The sequence below is a fragment of the Panulirus ornatus genome, chromosome 2, assembly GCF_036320965.1.
Source record: "Panulirus ornatus isolate Po-2019 chromosome 2, ASM3632096v1, whole genome shotgun sequence".
In the NCBI taxonomy this organism is placed as follows: Eukaryota; Metazoa; Arthropoda; class Malacostraca; order Decapoda; family Palinuridae; genus Panulirus; species Panulirus ornatus.
This window is the reverse complement of record NC_092225.1, coordinates 74143631-74161271: the sequence shown is the minus strand read 5'-3', so window position 1 is coordinate 74161271 and position 17641 is coordinate 74143631. Positions and strand designations below refer to the sequence as shown.

Below are 17641 nucleotides of genomic sequence, written 5' to 3'. Positions count from 1 at the left end.
ATTCAGAAGTGAAATAATTTAAAGCAAAGTCAGTATTGGTAAGGGAAAGCTGTAAACACATCAGTGGGATTCTGTGACTCTAAAAATGTTCATTAATTACTGAAAATAATATTCTTTATTGCATTACAAGTAAGGACTAAGAATCACACAAGCTCCTTAAAGAGCTGCATGTTGCTCTCCTAAATGTTTAGGCACACATACCCCAAATCCTCTCTCATTCCATCTCCCCAACTCTTCTCATTCTCCCTCTCTACCTTGCTCCTTCTAATTTGTCATGACATATAGAACCTCTTCATGTCTTTCTTTCTTTGTTCATCCCTTCTAAATGCCAAAAGCAAACTCTCACTTTCTCAAACAATTAGAATCTCATTCCCTTCTTTCTAATCACAAGCACAGATTGAAAAATACTAAGTCTACTGCTGTGCTTTCCAATGACTCACCTCTGGTCTTCTTCTCTTCAGGACTTTGGTATGAAACTTTTATCATAGCCTTTGACATCTCTAATGGATATGACAGGGTGTAGCACAAGTATTTGCATTTCATACTCTCTTCCTTTGGTTTCTCCACTTCTGTCTGTTCCCTAATGCATAGTTTCCTCTTTCACCTCTCCACTGCAGTTGTTATTGATGGAGCAACTTTCCCCTCCTATCATATCAACAGTGAAGTTCCTTAGAGTTCTATCTTATTGCCTACTTTCTTCCTTCTCTAAATATAAGATCTTTCTTCTACTTCTAACCCTATTCACTCATACTAAAGATTCCACTTCATATAATTCAACTCAGTTTCCCTCTTCTCCTCTTTCTAACATCTTAGAATAAGGAAGCTGTGGTCTTTTAAAGTCAGTAGTGCATGAATGCAATTTCTCCCTACATTCATATCCCTCCAGTCAATATCAAAACACTATAATTCAATCTTGTAATATCATAAACTTGTTGGGCATAACCATATCCTCCATTCTATCATGTAAACCCCACAAAGTCTGCTTCCCAAAAGCTAAGAGTGTTCTACAGGTACCATAATCATTACTCTTGTAAGCAGTTACTTCATGTCTACTAGGGTTTTACTCACTCAAGTTTGGAGTATTGCTCACAAATTTGAGATGGCTTTTCATCTACCTACCTATTAACCATTATCAAATCAAAAGCCCTCTGTCTTATTAAATCTCCTAGTATCATCCTCTTCAACCTTCCCTTTTTGTACATTATGATGTGGCTGCCCCCTCTCTGTTCTACAGGTCTTATTTTGGTGACTGTTTTCATGTGCTGTCTGCATGCATCCCTGCTTTCTAGGATTAGACCTATGGAATAACTGGTTGTTTTGATGTGAAGATTGGCAATTCAGAGATCAGCTGTTATGATACCTCCTTCTCTCGAACACCTAAGCTATGATATTCTCTCCTTTCATCTTTCCCTCTTCATATGATCTTTCCTCCTATAAGAGTCAGTTCAATGAATGCCTGTAGAGCCTTGCTTATTTTCTACTATCTTTTTCTCTTTTCTTTCACCTGAGATGATCGATGCTGTCAGAAAAAAAAAGAAAGTCAGCCTTCTCCATCAGATGGCACTTCCTATCACACCTCTCTCTGCATTTTCATTTCCAACACATCCACCTTCTTCCTTTCTTTTTGTATTTGAGGCCAAAAACTCACATCCATATAACACTATTAGAACTTCTATACCTTCAAACATACCTTAAGTCAGTGTCCTTACCCTCAGACACTGACCTCTTGGAGCACAAGCTCCTTGATGCACACTGGCCAGACCCTAGCCCATTTCCCACCAAGTGACTCATGTCAGCCCCCACGAGTCTACCCATTGCCACATCCACCCCCAGGTGTCTAGAGCACTCCACTCCTTTCAACTTAAACTCAAACCATCCTGTCACCCCCTGCTACAATTCCTTTTATTCTTGTTCACATTTACTTTCAAATTTCTCCTTCACATATTCTCCTAAAATCTATCTGAAAACTTTTCTTGTTTTCTTTCACACTTGTTTGCTGTTTTCCATATAAGCAAAGCAAAGCCAGGAAATGAAGAAAAAAAAGGCCTTATTTGCTCACATTCAATCCCTAGCAGGAATGTGTGAAACAATAAAACCACAGCCCCCTATCCACTAACCAGGCCCCACAGACTTTTCCATGGTTACCCCTGGCTGCTTCATATGTCCTGATTCAATCCACTGACAGCATGTCACCTCTTGTATACCACATCAATCCATTTCACTCTAACTTGTACATACCTTTCACCCTCCCACACGTCCAGGCCCCAAACACTCAAAACCATATTCACTTCATCCCTCCATCTTCAAATCAGTCTTCCCCTTCTCCTTGTCCCTTCCTCTCATGACACATGTATTCTCTTTGTCAACCTCTACCCACTCATTCAGCTCTCAATCATACTTACCCACTCGTTCAGCTCTCAATCATACTCTTTTTATTATTACATCTCACTGTTACCCTTCCATTTCTTATTAGATTAACCCTCCTCACATTACATTTCACCCTCAAACATATCATTTCCAACACATTTACCCTCTCCTATACATTCTCAATTATACTCCTTGCTCTGCATCATACAACACCACTGGGACTACCATACCTAGAAAAATACTCATCTGTGCCCTCCCTATGAGATAACATTCTTTGCATACCTTCTTCAGTGCCCCTAGTACCTATGCACAGTCACCCACCCTATGACTCACCTCAGCTTCCTTGTTTACATTTACTGCAATATCCACTCCCAGGTATCTAAAACATTTCACTTCCTCCAAATTTTCTCCATTCTCCATTGAAAGCCTTGCTTTTATTCATATGTACTCTCAACTATCTCCTTTCACACACACTCTCCAAAACTCAGAAACCAATTTCTGCTGTTACTCAATTGAATTTGCCATCAGCGAACATATGACACCACCTATGCACCCCCAACCCTAAACAGACTTCATACCTGCTCCTCTCTCCAAGGCTCTTGGATTTACCTTCCTCACTACCACATTAATAAATAGATTAAACATCCATGGGGCCATCACACACCCCTGCTGCACAACCGCCTTCACCTGGAACCACTTACCCTCCTCTCCACCTGCTTGCAAGCATGACCTACTCTCGTGATAAAAATTCCTCATTATTCCCAATTCTTTTCCTCCCACACTAAACATTCATAACACCTTCCACAGAGTATCTTTATCAACTTAATCATACAGTTTCTCCATATCCATAAATGCCACATACAAATCTTGTATCTCTGAGTATTTCTCACAAATTCTTTAAAGCAAACACCTGATCCAAACATCCTCTACCTCTTCTGAAACCACACCGTTCCTCCCCAGTCTGAGGCTCTATGCATGCCACCATCCTCTTAATCACCATTCTTCCATACAACTTCCTAGGTACACTCAACAAACTCATATCTCTGTAATTCAAACACTCACCTTTGTATCCCTTCCCTTCATCAGTGGCATTATACATGCCTTCTTACAATCCTCAGGGACCTCATCATGATCCATACATAAAGTGAAAATCCTAACTAACCAATCAACAACAGAACCTCTTTATTAAAAGATTAAACTACAATACTATCCAATCTAGTCATCTTATCACATTTCATCTTAAGCAAGGTTTTACCACCTCTTATCTTTTCACAATACCAATTGCCATTATTCTTTCACACTGCATATCTCCCCAACCCAAACATCCTAAATCTGCCTCCAAGTCATCAAACACATTCAACAATCCTGAAAAAATATAATCTGAAAAAATATATAATTCATGCATGCTCACTTTCAAGGAAAAAAAGAATGGAGATCTGCCAAGATCATCCTTCATTTTACCGACGTTCAATAATCTATAATCATTTACTTTATATTCCTGAAACTTAAAGACTATTCTGCTTTCACATAGCAGCATCAAGAGCACGCAAAGAATGGCCTTATTCACAAACATTTTGTCTCTAGATTTCATGTATAATGAACCTAAAAGAGAAACTACCAACATTCTGTACTATAAAATTCTATAAAGTATTAGTTCTGCACTTAAGTTTGAATAAACAACTCATAAAACCTTCCATAACCACTTAAAAAACTGATTTTAGATTTCCAACCATAAACTGTGCAAAGAGGTGTATGGTGGCTTGGAACAAGAGCATTATTACTAAAAAGTATGGTGGCTTGGAACAAGTGCATTATTACTAAAAAGTATAAGATATTCAGAAGCTCCTCTTGGTTTAAAAGCAGGAACTGTAGTATGGTAGGAGTTAGGTATTGTTAAGCACTAAGCACCTGCTCCAATTGTAACAAAATAATCATCCTTACTCAACCTTCCTAAGGAGACAGTATTATGAGCACTACTGCATGGTTCTACAAGTTTACTTTGGAGGTGGTTGGTGACTGAAATGGCAAATGCTCCTCCCCATACAGGAAATTAGAACTGGATATAAATGCTATACTGTCATACATAAAATGTTAAAATAGAGTACTTCCAAACAAATGCAATGGGGAACATACCACTAATTCTCCACTGTCACTTCCATCACTGTCTCTTCCTTCCACATGGCTGCTGGCATGAAGTCTTCCCAGTCCTTTCTTTACTCCATTATCTATTTCTATGTCATCTCTCTTTACATCATTATTATCCTTTGACTGCATTCTTCCAGGCTTCAGTGAAAAAGTATCAGTGCTACTGCTTTCTCCTGCCATGACTCTTGGATTGAACATGACAGTATCTGGATTTACAGTTCCTAGGCTACTTATTTCACAATCATCTTCCTCAGGATCATCCATCATCCTCTTCTTACATCCATCCTTCTCCTCTGATTCCCAACACATAAAACTACTAACTTCTCTGTCTACAGTTCTCTTTCCATGCTCTTCATCAAACCCTTTATATATCTTTCCTTCTTCACCAATCACTAGTCCACCTGTTGACAGCAAAGGAGATTTATCATCTCTCAGTGAAGAGTCTGGGTGATGTATCATTGTTACTTTTGATGTATCAGCAAATAATGATCTTGAGGTAGTGTGAGGTTTACTCATATCTTTATCAAGAGATTCTTCTGAGGGCAATGATGGCTGTTCTAGAACTTGAGTCCTTTTTGCAGCTCGAATATTCCGCCATGTAGCAGAACGGTTAGAACTTACTGCAGATGCTGACAGGTAACGCTCTACAGTAGAAGGAACCCTCCGCTGATCAAAATCTTGATCTATTCTTTGTACTACTTGTTGCCTTAAAGTGAAGAAAAAGATGGCCCATGTATTAGAATATTTACCTTGCTCTTTGACTAATGTAAAGGAGTTTGGGCTATGTTAAAATATTTCTGTTGCTGTAGAATCAAACTGACTAAAAATTCTAAGTCTGCTTCTTAAATACACCAGATTAAACTAAAGAACCATTTCCATCACAAAATGAAATATACAATCACTTCTAAAACTCTGATGCACAAGACCAGGTTATAGAGATGGGTGATTTGAATGCAAAGGTGAGTAATGTGGCAGTTGAGGGTATAACTGGTGTACATGCAGTGTTCATTGTTGTAAATGGAAATGGTGAAGAGCTTGTAGATTTATGAGCTGAAAAAGGACTGGTGATTGGGAATACCTGGTTTAAAAAGAGAGATATACATAAGTATATATATGTAAGTAGGAGAGATGGCCAGAGAGCGTTATTGGATTACATGTTAAATGATAGGCACATAAAAGAGACTTTTGGACGTTAATGTGCTGAGAGGGGCAACTGGAGGGATGTCTGATCATTATCCTGTGGAGGCCAAAGTGAAGATTTATGGAGGTTTTCAGAATAGAAGAGACAATGATGTGGTGAAGAGAGTGGTGAGAGTAAGTGAGCTTGGGAAGGAGACTTGTGTGAGGAAGTACCAGGAGAGACTGAGTTCAGAATGGAAAAAAGTGAGAGCAAATGACATAAGGGGAGTGGGGGAGGAATGGGATGTATTTAAGGAAGCAGTGATGGCTTGCATAAAAGAAGCCTGTGACATGAGAAAGGTGGGAGGTGGCCAGATTAGAAAGGGTAGTGAGTGGTGGGTTGAAGAAGTAAGATTGTTAGTGAAAGAGAAGAGAGAGGCATTTGGACAATTTTTGCAGGTAAGTATTGCAAATGACTGGGATTTGTATAAAAGCAACAAGTGGGAGGTCAAGAGAAATGTGCAAGAGGTGGAAAGAGGGCAAATGAGAGTTGGGGTGAGAGTATCGTTAAATTTTAGGGAGAGTAAAAAGAAGTTTTGGAAGGAGGTAAATAAAGTGCGTAGGACAAGAGAACAAATGGGAACATTGGTGAAGGGGGCTAATGGGGAGGTAATAACAAGTAGTGGTGAAGTGAGAAGGAGAGAGTATTTTGAAGGTTTGTTGAATGTGTTTGATGATAGAGTGACCGATATAAGGTGTTTTGGTCGGGGTGGTGTGTTAAGTGAGAGAGTCAGGAAGAATGGTTTGGTAAGCAGAGAAGAGATAGTGAAAGCTTTGTGGAAAATGAAAGCCGGCAAGGCGGCGGGTTTGGATGGTATTGCGGTGGAATTTATTAAAAAAAGGGGGGTGACTGTGTTGCTGACTGGTTGGTGAGGTTATTCAATGTATGTATGGTTCATGGTGAAGTGCCTGAGGATTGGCATAATGTATGCATAGTGCCAGAGCATCAGATTGGGGAAGAGCAGTGTGGTTTCAGAAGTGGTAGAGGATGTGTGGATCAGGTGTTTGCTTTAAAGAATGCATATGAGAATTACTTAGAAAAACAGATGGAATTGTATGTAGCATTTACGGATCTGGAGAAGGCATATGATAGAGTTGGTAGAGATGCTCTGCGGAAGGTATTAAAAGTATATGGTGTGGGAGGTAAGTTGCTAAAAGCAGTGAAAAGTTTTTATTTAGGAGGTAAGGCATGTGTACAAGTAGAAAGAGAGGAAAGTGATTGGTTCCCAGTGAATGTCAGTTTGTGGCAGGGGTGCATGATGTCTCCATGGTTGTTTAATTTGTTTATGGATAGGGTTGTTAAGGAGGTGAATGCAAGTTTTGGAGAGAGGGGCAAGTATGCAGTCTGTTGTGGGTGAGAGGGCTTGGGAAGTGAGTCAGTTGTAGTTTGCTGATGATACAGCACTGGTGGCTGATTTGGGTGAGAATCTGCAGAAGCTGAAGACTGAGTTTGGTAAAGTGTGTGAAAGAAGAAAGCTGAGAATAAATGTGAATAAGAGCAAGGTTATTTGGTACAGTAGGGTTGAGGGACAAGTCAACTGGAAGGTAAATTTGAATGGAGAAAAACTTGAAGAAGAGAAGTGTTTTAGATATCTGTGAGTGGATTTAGCAGCCATGGAAGCAGAAGTAAGTCACAGGGTGGGGGAGGGAGCGAAGGTTCTGGGAGTGTTGAAGAATGTGTGGAAGGTGAGAATGTTATCTCGGAGAGGAAAAACGGGTATGTTTGAAGGAATTGTGGTTCCAAAAATGATATATGGTTGTGAGGCATGGGCTGTAGATAGGGTTGTGCGGGGGGTGGATGCGCTGGAAATGAGATGTTTGAGGACAATATGTGGTGTGAGGTGGTTTGATCAAGTAAGTAATGAAAGGGTAAGAGATGTGTAGTAATAAAAAAGATTCCATCTGATGTCTTTTTCTACTTACACTATTTACCTTCATTCAAGATATTTTCTTCTTACTACCTCGCAAACGCGGGAGACAGCAACAAAGTATATTAAAAAAAATAAACTACTATTCCTATCATTAAATCCAAAATCAATAACCTCAGCTTATCAAGTGCACATATGCATGCACCTTTTATGGGAATGAGTTTTCCTGAATAAGAATCCCTAAAAATGGAAGGGGAAATAATGGATAGATCTGTCCAAGAAGGGAAGGTAACTGGATCCTTGGGAAGAAATATGAAAAAGGAAAGATATGACCAAGAATGTAGAAAAGAAGTGAAGAATGCTATAGTTTTGCCATCTTTAAAATAAAGTTGTGAAATGGACATGTAATGGAGCAGGCCATTCTACTATTCAGGCTGAATTATTTGCTCTTCTCACTGCTTTGAGATGCCACAAAATTAGTAATCTGAAATATGTTTACAGTGCCTGCACCTGCAATAAAGCAACAGTAAAAAGTGTAAAGGATGTAAGATGTCTCCGACATGAAACTACACATGATATGATGTCATGTACTAAGTTAAAAGGAAAAAATAAATATCTTAAAGTGGTTTGGTCATATGATATAAAGAGGATGCATGATGAGAGGTTGGTGAAGAATTACAAAGAGTGAGGTACAAATTGAGAAAAAAAAAAAACCTACATTCAGGGAGGGAAAAGTTAGTGAATACATTAAAATTAAAGGATCTGGGAAGGTGTAAAGGAGATCGAAAATGTTAGAAAAGTGAGTTGGAGCAGGAAAGCCTGAAAACTTTTCTGTCCCTACCACCCCACAAAGGGAATGCAAGATGCCAGGTTGGTGAAGACTTACAAAGCGTGAGGTACAAATTTAGAAAAAAAACCTATGTTCAGGAAGGGAAAAGTTAGAACATATTAAAATTAAAGGATCTGGGAAGGTGTAAAGGAGACTGAAAATGTTAGAAAAGTGAGTTGGAGCAGAAAAGCCTGAAAACTTTTCTGTCCCTACCACCCCACATGGGGAAGTTTCCAAGGGAATGCGGTGATCAGAGCATAAGTCCCTTCACCATGAGCTGGAAGAGAGCAGAAACATACAATACCCTGGAATAGGCTTGCTAGACTATCCTAAAACCTGTTTGTATACTTTGCATTCTTTTTCTACATAGAACTACTCTTTATCAACACAAATGTTCTTTTCACATTTCTAATCTAAAATGTTTTGTAGAGTCATCTAATTTACAAAATGATGGGAAAGTGTGTCATCTTACCTCATTTCCTCATTAGTGGCAAACAAATCAGATTCACGATGATGATAGGTATGTGCTTCATAAGCCCTCTTTGAGTAGAATAGAGCTGAACACAAGTTGCACTGCACTACTTTCCTGTTATTCAGTGAAATACATCGACATTAGTCAAATTTTCCACTCATGATACTCCCTGTGCAAAAAGTAATCATTGTGTTATCAACTGCAACTGCAATTTGGTGCACATCTAGGACTGTTAAGTGTCTTTATCTATCCACTCCTGTTAAAAAAATATCAATAAACATTCAATTTAGCCCTACCATCTTATCAATTATGTAGATTAACCTTTTTGCTGCAGTGTATCATTCAAATTTAAGTTCCCGAAAAGTGTCATTTGCCATCAAAGACCTTGAGATTTTCATATCAGATCATTATTTCCTCAAAATACAACAAACTTACCGTATTCGTGGAAGAAAAATGTACAGCGTATTTAGATGACCCTGCATGGCTGAAAGGGGTGTGGATCAGCTGGTACTGTTTATATCTGGGATTTAACTCAGTGCTTCAAGATGGCAGCACCTTCTGGACAAACGTGGCCACTCTGTGTTATGGGAGGAGTCAAGGAAGATTGCAGGGTGTTTACAAAAACCTTTTTGAAGTCCACAGCATAAATGCACTTTCTGTGGTGAATGGAGATTAATTTGTGTGCACATGAAGGTGTGTTCTGCAGCAAAAGGGTTAAGAGATTTTCTTATGGAATGCTAGAATTCATTGTCGAGAACAAATCAATACTAGGGAAGAGCAGCTTGGATAATTTCTTTTCATTCAACACAGTAAATATCAATAGGGGAAGCTATGAGGAAAATCTGGTAGAGTACCAAGAAATTAATTAACACTCAAATGAACCAATAGTGAAGCTCTTATCACCCAGATCCCCTACATTGATGAACCAATGATGAAAATGTTGCCATGACCTTCAAAATTTCACCAAAAACCTAATTTTTTCATCAATTCTCTTTCTTGCCTTTTCCTTCATACAAGTTCACCATTTCTTGTATTAGCAAAGTAGCATCAGGAAACTGGCCTCATTCACTTACATCCACTCTAACTGTCATGTATATTACACTGAAACCAGAGCCTAGTAAGCACTATCAGGCCCCAAAGATCTTTCCATGGCTTCTCCTGAATGCTTCATATGCCCTTCTTCAGCCCACTGATAGCACATCATCTCATGTATACAAACAGATACACAGACCACATAGATCCAAGGTCTATGTGAGGTAGCTTGGCCTTAATGCTAAAAAAAAAAGCCCCCTTGAAAGCAGCAGAAGAAAAAGAAGAATAAAGCAAAAACTCTCTCCTCCCCACCCTGCACTCTCTCTGGCACATGCCAGAGGTAAAACAGGTAGAAAAAATACCCTGCTGATAGAGACAATACTAAGGATAAACTTCAGCTCCAGCCTTTTGACTTACCATGCCTGTATTATTCCTGATGCTGAAGAATGATACAATAACTCTTATTCACCCTCTACCAAAGCATGGCCAGGGAGAGATCAGTGGCTGAGAAGGTAGCATGATATACCTTTACGTTATGATGACTGATTAAATGAATTATTTAATACCGGAGTAACAAATGTTGATCAAGCCTAATTTTGAAGATATTAAGGGTGCTGCTCTGAACACTTTCTGAGAGCTCACTCCATGAATCAGTATTGTCGTTGGCAAAAATAATTTGCACAGTCCAGACTGACTCGGTAACCTCTAAGTTTTAATCTAATTCCTCTCATTAGGAATCTGGTGCTACCATAAAGAAATTCTCAACATCGATGTTGTTGAATCCTCTAAATATTTTGAAACATTCTATTAATTTGCCCAGGAGGTGCCTCTTGCTTCTGGAAGAACAAGTTCAATTCTCACAGTCTCACACCATATGCAATGTTACACAAGGAAGGAATCAATCTAGTTGCTCTTCATTGCACTGCTTCCCATTTAAGAATATCCTTGCTTAAGTTGGGGGCTCAAACCTGCACTGCATATCTGAAGTGTGGTCTAACGAGACTAAGGTACAGTGCCAATATTACATCCTTGCCTTTGTATGTAAACTTTCTGTTAATAAATCCTAACATTCTATTTGCTTTTTTAGTAGCTTCATTACAATGCTGGTAGAACTTGAAGTTATTAGAGACAGTGACCCCTACATCCCTCACACTAGCAATGTCCTCTATCTTGTGGCCCATCAGTTCATCATAAAATTTTTTGTTTAGATTTACAACTTGTAACAGCTGACACTTATTGACATTAAATGGCTATTGCCATCTACTAGGCCATCCAAAGATTATATCTAGATCCTCTTGCACCCTTAGCCTATTCTCTTCAGTTAATATGGCACTGCTGATCTTTGTGTCATCTGCAAATTTGGTCACTAGCTTATTTAGCCCTAAATCAATATCGTTAATATTGATGATGAAAAATACAGGCCCAAATACAGATCCCTAGGGAACTCTTCTAGTAACAAGTGACCATGATGATGATTCCTCATTCATTATGACTCTCTGCTGCCTATCACATAACAAGGCTCCTAACCAATTTTTTACGCAACCAGTAATCCCTGAGGCCCATACTTTGTGCTTCAATTTAATGTGTAATTTGTTGAGGGCTGTTTGAAATCCACAAATATCTATTGCTTCTGTCTTGTCATGAGTACTGAATGATTTATGATAAAATTCAAGGAGGTATGTTAGGCATGATCTGCACCTTCTAAAGTCATGCTATGTATTACAATTATTGATCAGGCTGTGTTGTTCCAGATAGACTATGATTTTATCTTTGATAACTTAACCCAGAAGTTTACATGTAACTGATGTGAGGCTAACAGGACAGTAGTTACTGGGCAATTCACAGCCTCCCCATTTTGTATATAGGAGTGATGTCTGCCAGTCTCCAGTCCTGTGAGGTTACTCCATCCTGGAGAGGTTTATTGAAAATATGGGTTAACAGTTCGGCAATTTCATGTTTGTCGTTTTAATTACTCATAGATAGAAACAATCTAGTACTTCTCTAACTGTGATGGTACATTCTTACATCATGTGAGTGCTGTTCATCACTGTTTGAAAATTTGTGTCGTTGCTTTCTAGCATAAAAACAAACCTAAAAAAACTTGTTCACGGTTGTTGCTATGCTTTCATTGTCCACACAATCTGCATTCATTTAGGGTCCTATTCCACTCCTTTCATGTTTCTCATTATTGATGAATCTAAAAAATCTATCTCTTGCAATACTCACTTAGTATTCTCTCTTGGCTTCTTTGATAAGAACTTCCTCTTTGGTCAATGCGTGACACTTAAAACTGGCCCATAATTCTCCAGGGCATGAAAGAAGAAGGGTGAGATTGTTTTGATGCACATTGTTCCAATTTATCCCTTTATCCCTTGCATGCCTCACACTCTCCTGCTTGTTCAGGCCCCTAGCCTTCAAAACAACTTTCATTCCAACCTTCTATCTCCTTTTTTATACCCCCTTTCCTTGTTTCTTCTGCTTCTGTTCTGTCACGTATATACTCTTCGTCATCCCTTTCTTACTTATCCTCTCCAAATATCTAGTCCACATCAGCATGCCCTCTTCAGCTCTCTCATACATTCTCCTCTTACTACCACATCTCTCTCTTACTCTATCATTTCTTATTCAATGAACTCCCCTTGCAACACATATTGTTCTTGAACATTTAATTTCCTACACATTCATCCTTTTCTGTCCTAGGTCGATGTTTTGCATCCATACAGCAATGATGGGGCAACTATACCATCAAACTTACCAATCTCTGCCCATAATGACAGTTATCTCTCTTTCCACACATTTCTCACTGCACCCTTGGCGATTTAAATGATAAGCAAACTGTTTTTCAGTCTTTTATTGTAATGTACTTGTGTGTGTGGTGGCTTGGAGGCTGATCAAGACTAATCGCATGGTATCAAATGTACTCCATCAAGCATGTCAGGGTGCTGTGGTTCTAGTTCATATCACATGACAAAGAATGGATGTAAGAAGATGCAGCTTTCCTTTGTCTGTTCCTGCTGCAACACTTCTAATGCAGGAAATGGCAATCAAGAATGGAAAAAAATACATATATGTATATACTCTGTTAAAATGACAAGGTAACTAGTTTTTTATCAGTTTCTAAATTTCTCATACTGTCTAATATCTCTTTTTTACTTGGGTGGGAAATTTATGTAAATACCTATAAAGGCTGTCTCAGTGTTTCGATCTGAATCTGTCAAATCATCTTCAGGAGTATGTGAAGTCAACAGAGCAGGTGAGAATGACTTCAGGTAGCAGGATAAGGCTGGGTAATACCAGAAAGCAGATGTGCACATAGCATCGCCAGTTCATTGGTTGTAACACGATGCAGGGGAACATTGATGAAATGAGTCTGTCTTGAACTGTATTCCGGATGTTGAGTTTTAGTTGTTGTTTCTTAGTAGTTAGTGCTTCTGCGATACATAGGTGTCTTGTGTTTTGTTCACGAGGCAGTATTCTTGCAGATTTAATAATCACAATAATCATATCTTAAATTTTAGGGACAATAAAAAGATGTTTTGGAAGGAGGTAAATAAAGTGCATAAGACAAGGGAACAAATGGGAACTTCAGTGAAGGGGGCTAATGGGGAGGTGATAACAAGTAGTAGTGATGTGAGAAGGAGATGGAGCGAGTACTTTGAAGGTTTGCTGAATGTGTTTGATGATACAGTGGCAGATATAGGGTGTTTTGGTCGAGGTGGTGTACAAAGTGAGAGGTTTTGGGAAAATGATTTGGTAAACAGAGAAAAGGTAGTAAAAGCTTTGCGGAAGATGAAAGCCGGCAAGGCAGCGGGTTTGGATGGTATTGCAGTGGAATTTATTAAAAACGGGGGTGACTGTATTGTTGACTGGTTAGTAAGGTTATTTAATGTATGTATGACCCATGGTGAGGTGCCTGAGGATTGGCGGAATGCTTGCATAGTGCCATAGTAAAAAGGCAAAGGGGATAAAAGTGAGTGCTCAAATTACAGAGGTATAAGTTTGCAAGAGTCCTGGAAAGAGGGGCAAGTATGAAGTCTGTTGGGGATGAGAGAGCTTGGGAAGTGAGTCAGTTGTTGTTCGCTGATGATACAGCGCTGGTGGCTGATTCATGTGAGAAACTGCAGAAGCTGGTGACTGAGTTTGGTAAAGTGTGTGGAAGAAGAAAGTTAAGAATAAAGGTGAATAAGAGCAAGGTTATTAGGTACAGTAGGGTTGAGGGTCAAGTCAATTGGGAGGTGAGTTTGAATGGAGAAAAACTGGAGGAAGTGAAGTGTTTTAGATATCTGGGAGTGGATCTGTCAGCGGATGGAACCATGGAAGCGGAAGTGGATCATAGGGTGGGGGAGGGGGCGAAAATTTTGGGAGCCTTGAAAAATGTGTGGAAGTCGAGAACATTATCTCGGAAAGCAAAAATGGGTATGTTTGAAGGAAAAGTGGTTCCAACAATGTTGTATGGTTGCGAGGCGTGGGCTATGGATAGAGTTGTGCGCAGGAGGATGGACGTGCTGGAAATGAGATGTTTGAGGAAAATGTGTGGTGTGAGGTGGTTTGATCGAGTAAGTAACGTAAGGGTAAGAGAGATGTGTGGAAATAAAAAGAGCGTGGTTGAGAGAGCAGAAGAGGGTGTTTTGAAATGGTTTGGGCACATGGAGAGAATGAGTGAGGAAAGATTGACCAAGAGGATATATGTGTCGGAGGTGGAGGGAACGAGGAGAAGAGGGAGACCAAATTGGAGGTGGAAAGATGGAGTGAAAAAGATTTTGTGTGATCGGGGCCTGAACATGCAGGAGGGTGAAAGGAGGGCAAGGAATAGAGTGAATTGGAGCGATGTGGTATACAGGGGTTGACGTGCTGTCAGTGGATTGAATCAAGGCATGTGAAGCGTCTGGGGTAAACCATGGAAAGCTGTGTAGGTATGTATGTTTGCGTGTGTGGACGTGTGTATGTACATGTGTATGGGGGGGGGTTGGGCCATTTCTTTTGTCTGTTTCCTTGCGCTACCTCGCAAACGCGGGAGACAGCGACAAAGTATAAAAAAAAAAAAAAAAAAAAAAAAAAAGTTTGTTGAGTATTCCTGGGAAATTATATGGGAGGGTATTGATTGAGAGGGTGAAGGCATGTATAGAGCATCAGATTGGGGAAGAGCAGTGTGGTTTCAGAAGTGGTAGAGGATGTGTGGATCAGGTGTTTGCTTTGAAGAATGTATGTGAGAAATACTTAGAAAAGCATATGGATTTGTATGTAGCATTTATGGATCTGGAGAAGGCATATGATAGAGTTGATAGATATGCTCTGTGGAAGGTATTAAGAATATATGGTGTGGGAGGCAAGTTGTTAGAAGCAGTGAAAAGTTTTTATCTAGGATGTAAGGCATGTGTACATGTAGGAAGAGAGGAAAGTGATTGGTTCTCAGTTTGCGGCCGGGGTGTGATGTCTCCATGGTTGTTCTATTTGTTTATGGATGGGGTTGTTAGAGAAGTAAAGGCAAGAGTTTTGGAAAGAGGGGCAAGTATGCAGTCTGTTGTAGATGAGAGAGCTTGGGAAGTGAGTCAGTTGCTGTTCGCTGATGATACAGCACTAGTGGCTGATTCGTGTAAGAAACTGCGAAGCTGGTGACTGAGTTTGATAAAGTGTGTGAAAGAAGAAAGCTGAGAGTAAATGTGAATAAGAGCAAGGTTATTAAATACAGTAGGGTTGAGGGACAAGTCAATTGGGAGGTAAGTCTGAATGGAGAAAAACTGGAGGAAGTGAAGTGTTTTAGATATCTGGGAGTGGATTTGGCAGCGGATGGAACCACGGAAGCAGAAGTGAATCATAGGGTGGGGGAGGGGCGAGAGTTTTGGGAGCACTGAAGGATGTGTGGAAGTCAAGAACATTATCTCAGAAAGCAAAAATGGGTATGTTTGAAGGAATAGTGGTTCCAACAATGTTATATGGTTGCAAGGCATGAGCTATGGATAGAGTTGTGCGGAGGAAGGTGGATGTGCTGTAAATGAGATGTTTAAGGACAATATTTGGTGTGAGGTGGTTTGATCGAGTAAGTAATTATAGGGTAAGAGAGATGTGTGGTAGTAAAAAGAGTGTGGTTGAGAGAGCAGAAGAGGGTGTTTTGAAATGGTTTGGTCACATGGAGAGAATGAGTGAGGAAAGATTGACCAAGAGGATATATGTGTCAGAGGTGGAAGGAACGAGGAGAAGTGGGAGACCAAATTGGAGGTGGAAAGATGGAGTGAAAAAGACCTTGAGTGATCGGGGCCTGAACATGCAGGAGGGTGAAAGGCATGAAAGGAATAGAGTGAATTGGAACGATGTGGTATACCGGGGTCAATGTGCTGTCAGTGGATTGAACCAGGGCATGTTAAGCGTCTGGGGTAAACCAAGGAAAGTTCTGTGGGGCCTGGATGTGGAAAGGGAGCTGTGGTTTCGGTGCATTATTACATGACAGCTAGAGACTGAGTGTGAACGAATGTGGCCTTTGTTTTCTTTTCCTAGCGCTACCTCGCGCACATGCGGGGGGAGGGGGTCGTTATTTCATGTGTGACGGGGTGGAGATGGGAATAAATAAAGGCAGACTGTATGAATTATATACATGTGTAAATATGTATATGTCTGTGTGTGTATATATATATATGTATACGTTGAGATGTATAGGAATGTATATTTGCATGTGTGGACGTGTATGTATATACATGTGTATGTGGGTGGGTTGAGCCATTCTTTCGTCTGTTTCCTTGCGCTACCTTGCTAACGCGAGAGACAGCGACAAAGCAAAATAAACAAATAAAAAAATCTTGTGTGATGGCCGTGTTATCCTTCTTGGTGAGATGTACTTCAATGAAGCCTTCTTGTAGCTTCTAGAATAAGTCTTCCAGACAGTTTACAGGCTGTGCTCCCCATGCAGATCATGTTAGTTAGGATCTCGCAGTATCCTTGTTGACATATTAATTCATAAACTATGTTGGATTTTTATAATGTTTTGTTTTTACAAGTAAGCTTAAAAAAGAGACTCATGTAAAGAAATAACAGGAGAGATTAAGTGTAGAATGGCTAAAGGCAAGAGCAAAAGATGCATACAGCTTGTCAAAGGTGGGAGGTGGGCAGATTAGAGAGGGTAGTGAGTGGTAGAATGAAGAAGTGAAGTAGCTAGTGAAAAAAAAAAGAGGTGTTTGGGCAGTACTTACAGGAGAGGAGTGCATATGATTGGGGGATGTATACGAAAAAGTGGCAGGAAGTCAAAAAGGAGGAGTAGAGGTTGAAAAAGACAGTAAATGAGAGTAGGGGTATGAGAGTATCAGTAAACCTTAGGGAGAGGTATATAATGTGGAAAAAACATGAGAACAAATGGAAACATTGGTGAAGAAAGCAAAAGGGGAAGTGATGACAGATATTGATAAAGTGATGAGGAGATGGGGTGAGTGTACTGAAGGACTGTTTAATGTGTTTGATGATAGAGTGGCAGATATAGGGTGTATGGGTTGGGATGTATGTGAAGTGTGAGAGTTAAGAATGGTCTGGTGAAGAAAGAACAGGTGGTGAAAGCCTTACATGGGATGAAATGTGGCAAGGTGGCTGGAGTGGATGATATTTCTTAAGAAAGAGGGTGATTGTGTTGTTGTTGACTGGTTGGTAAAGATTTTCAATGTTTGTATGGATCATGGTGAAGTGCCTGAGGGCTGGCAGAATGCATGTACAGTACCACTGCATAAAAGCAAGAGGGATGAAGGTAAGTGCTCAAATTACAAAGGTATA

The 17641-nt window shown here is 39.8% G+C and overlaps 1 protein-coding gene across 3 annotated transcripts in view; it reads right to left on the bottom strand.

The window, feature by feature from the left end:
- LOC139757234 (uncharacterized) overlaps window positions 1–17641 on the bottom strand; it is an 84073-nt gene that overhangs the window by 31068 nt on the left and 35364 nt on the right. For all 3 annotated transcript variants that reach the window (XM_071677482.1, XM_071677502.1, XM_071677492.1), the window contains exons 7-8: window positions 8861–8974; window positions 4501–5218 (exon numbers count right to left, since the gene is read on the bottom strand). In XM_071677482.1, the coding sequence (XP_071533583.1) occupies window positions 4501–5218; window positions 8861–8974 (832 nt within the window). The remainder of the gene's footprint in view (window positions 1–4500; window positions 5219–8860; window positions 8975–17641) is intronic.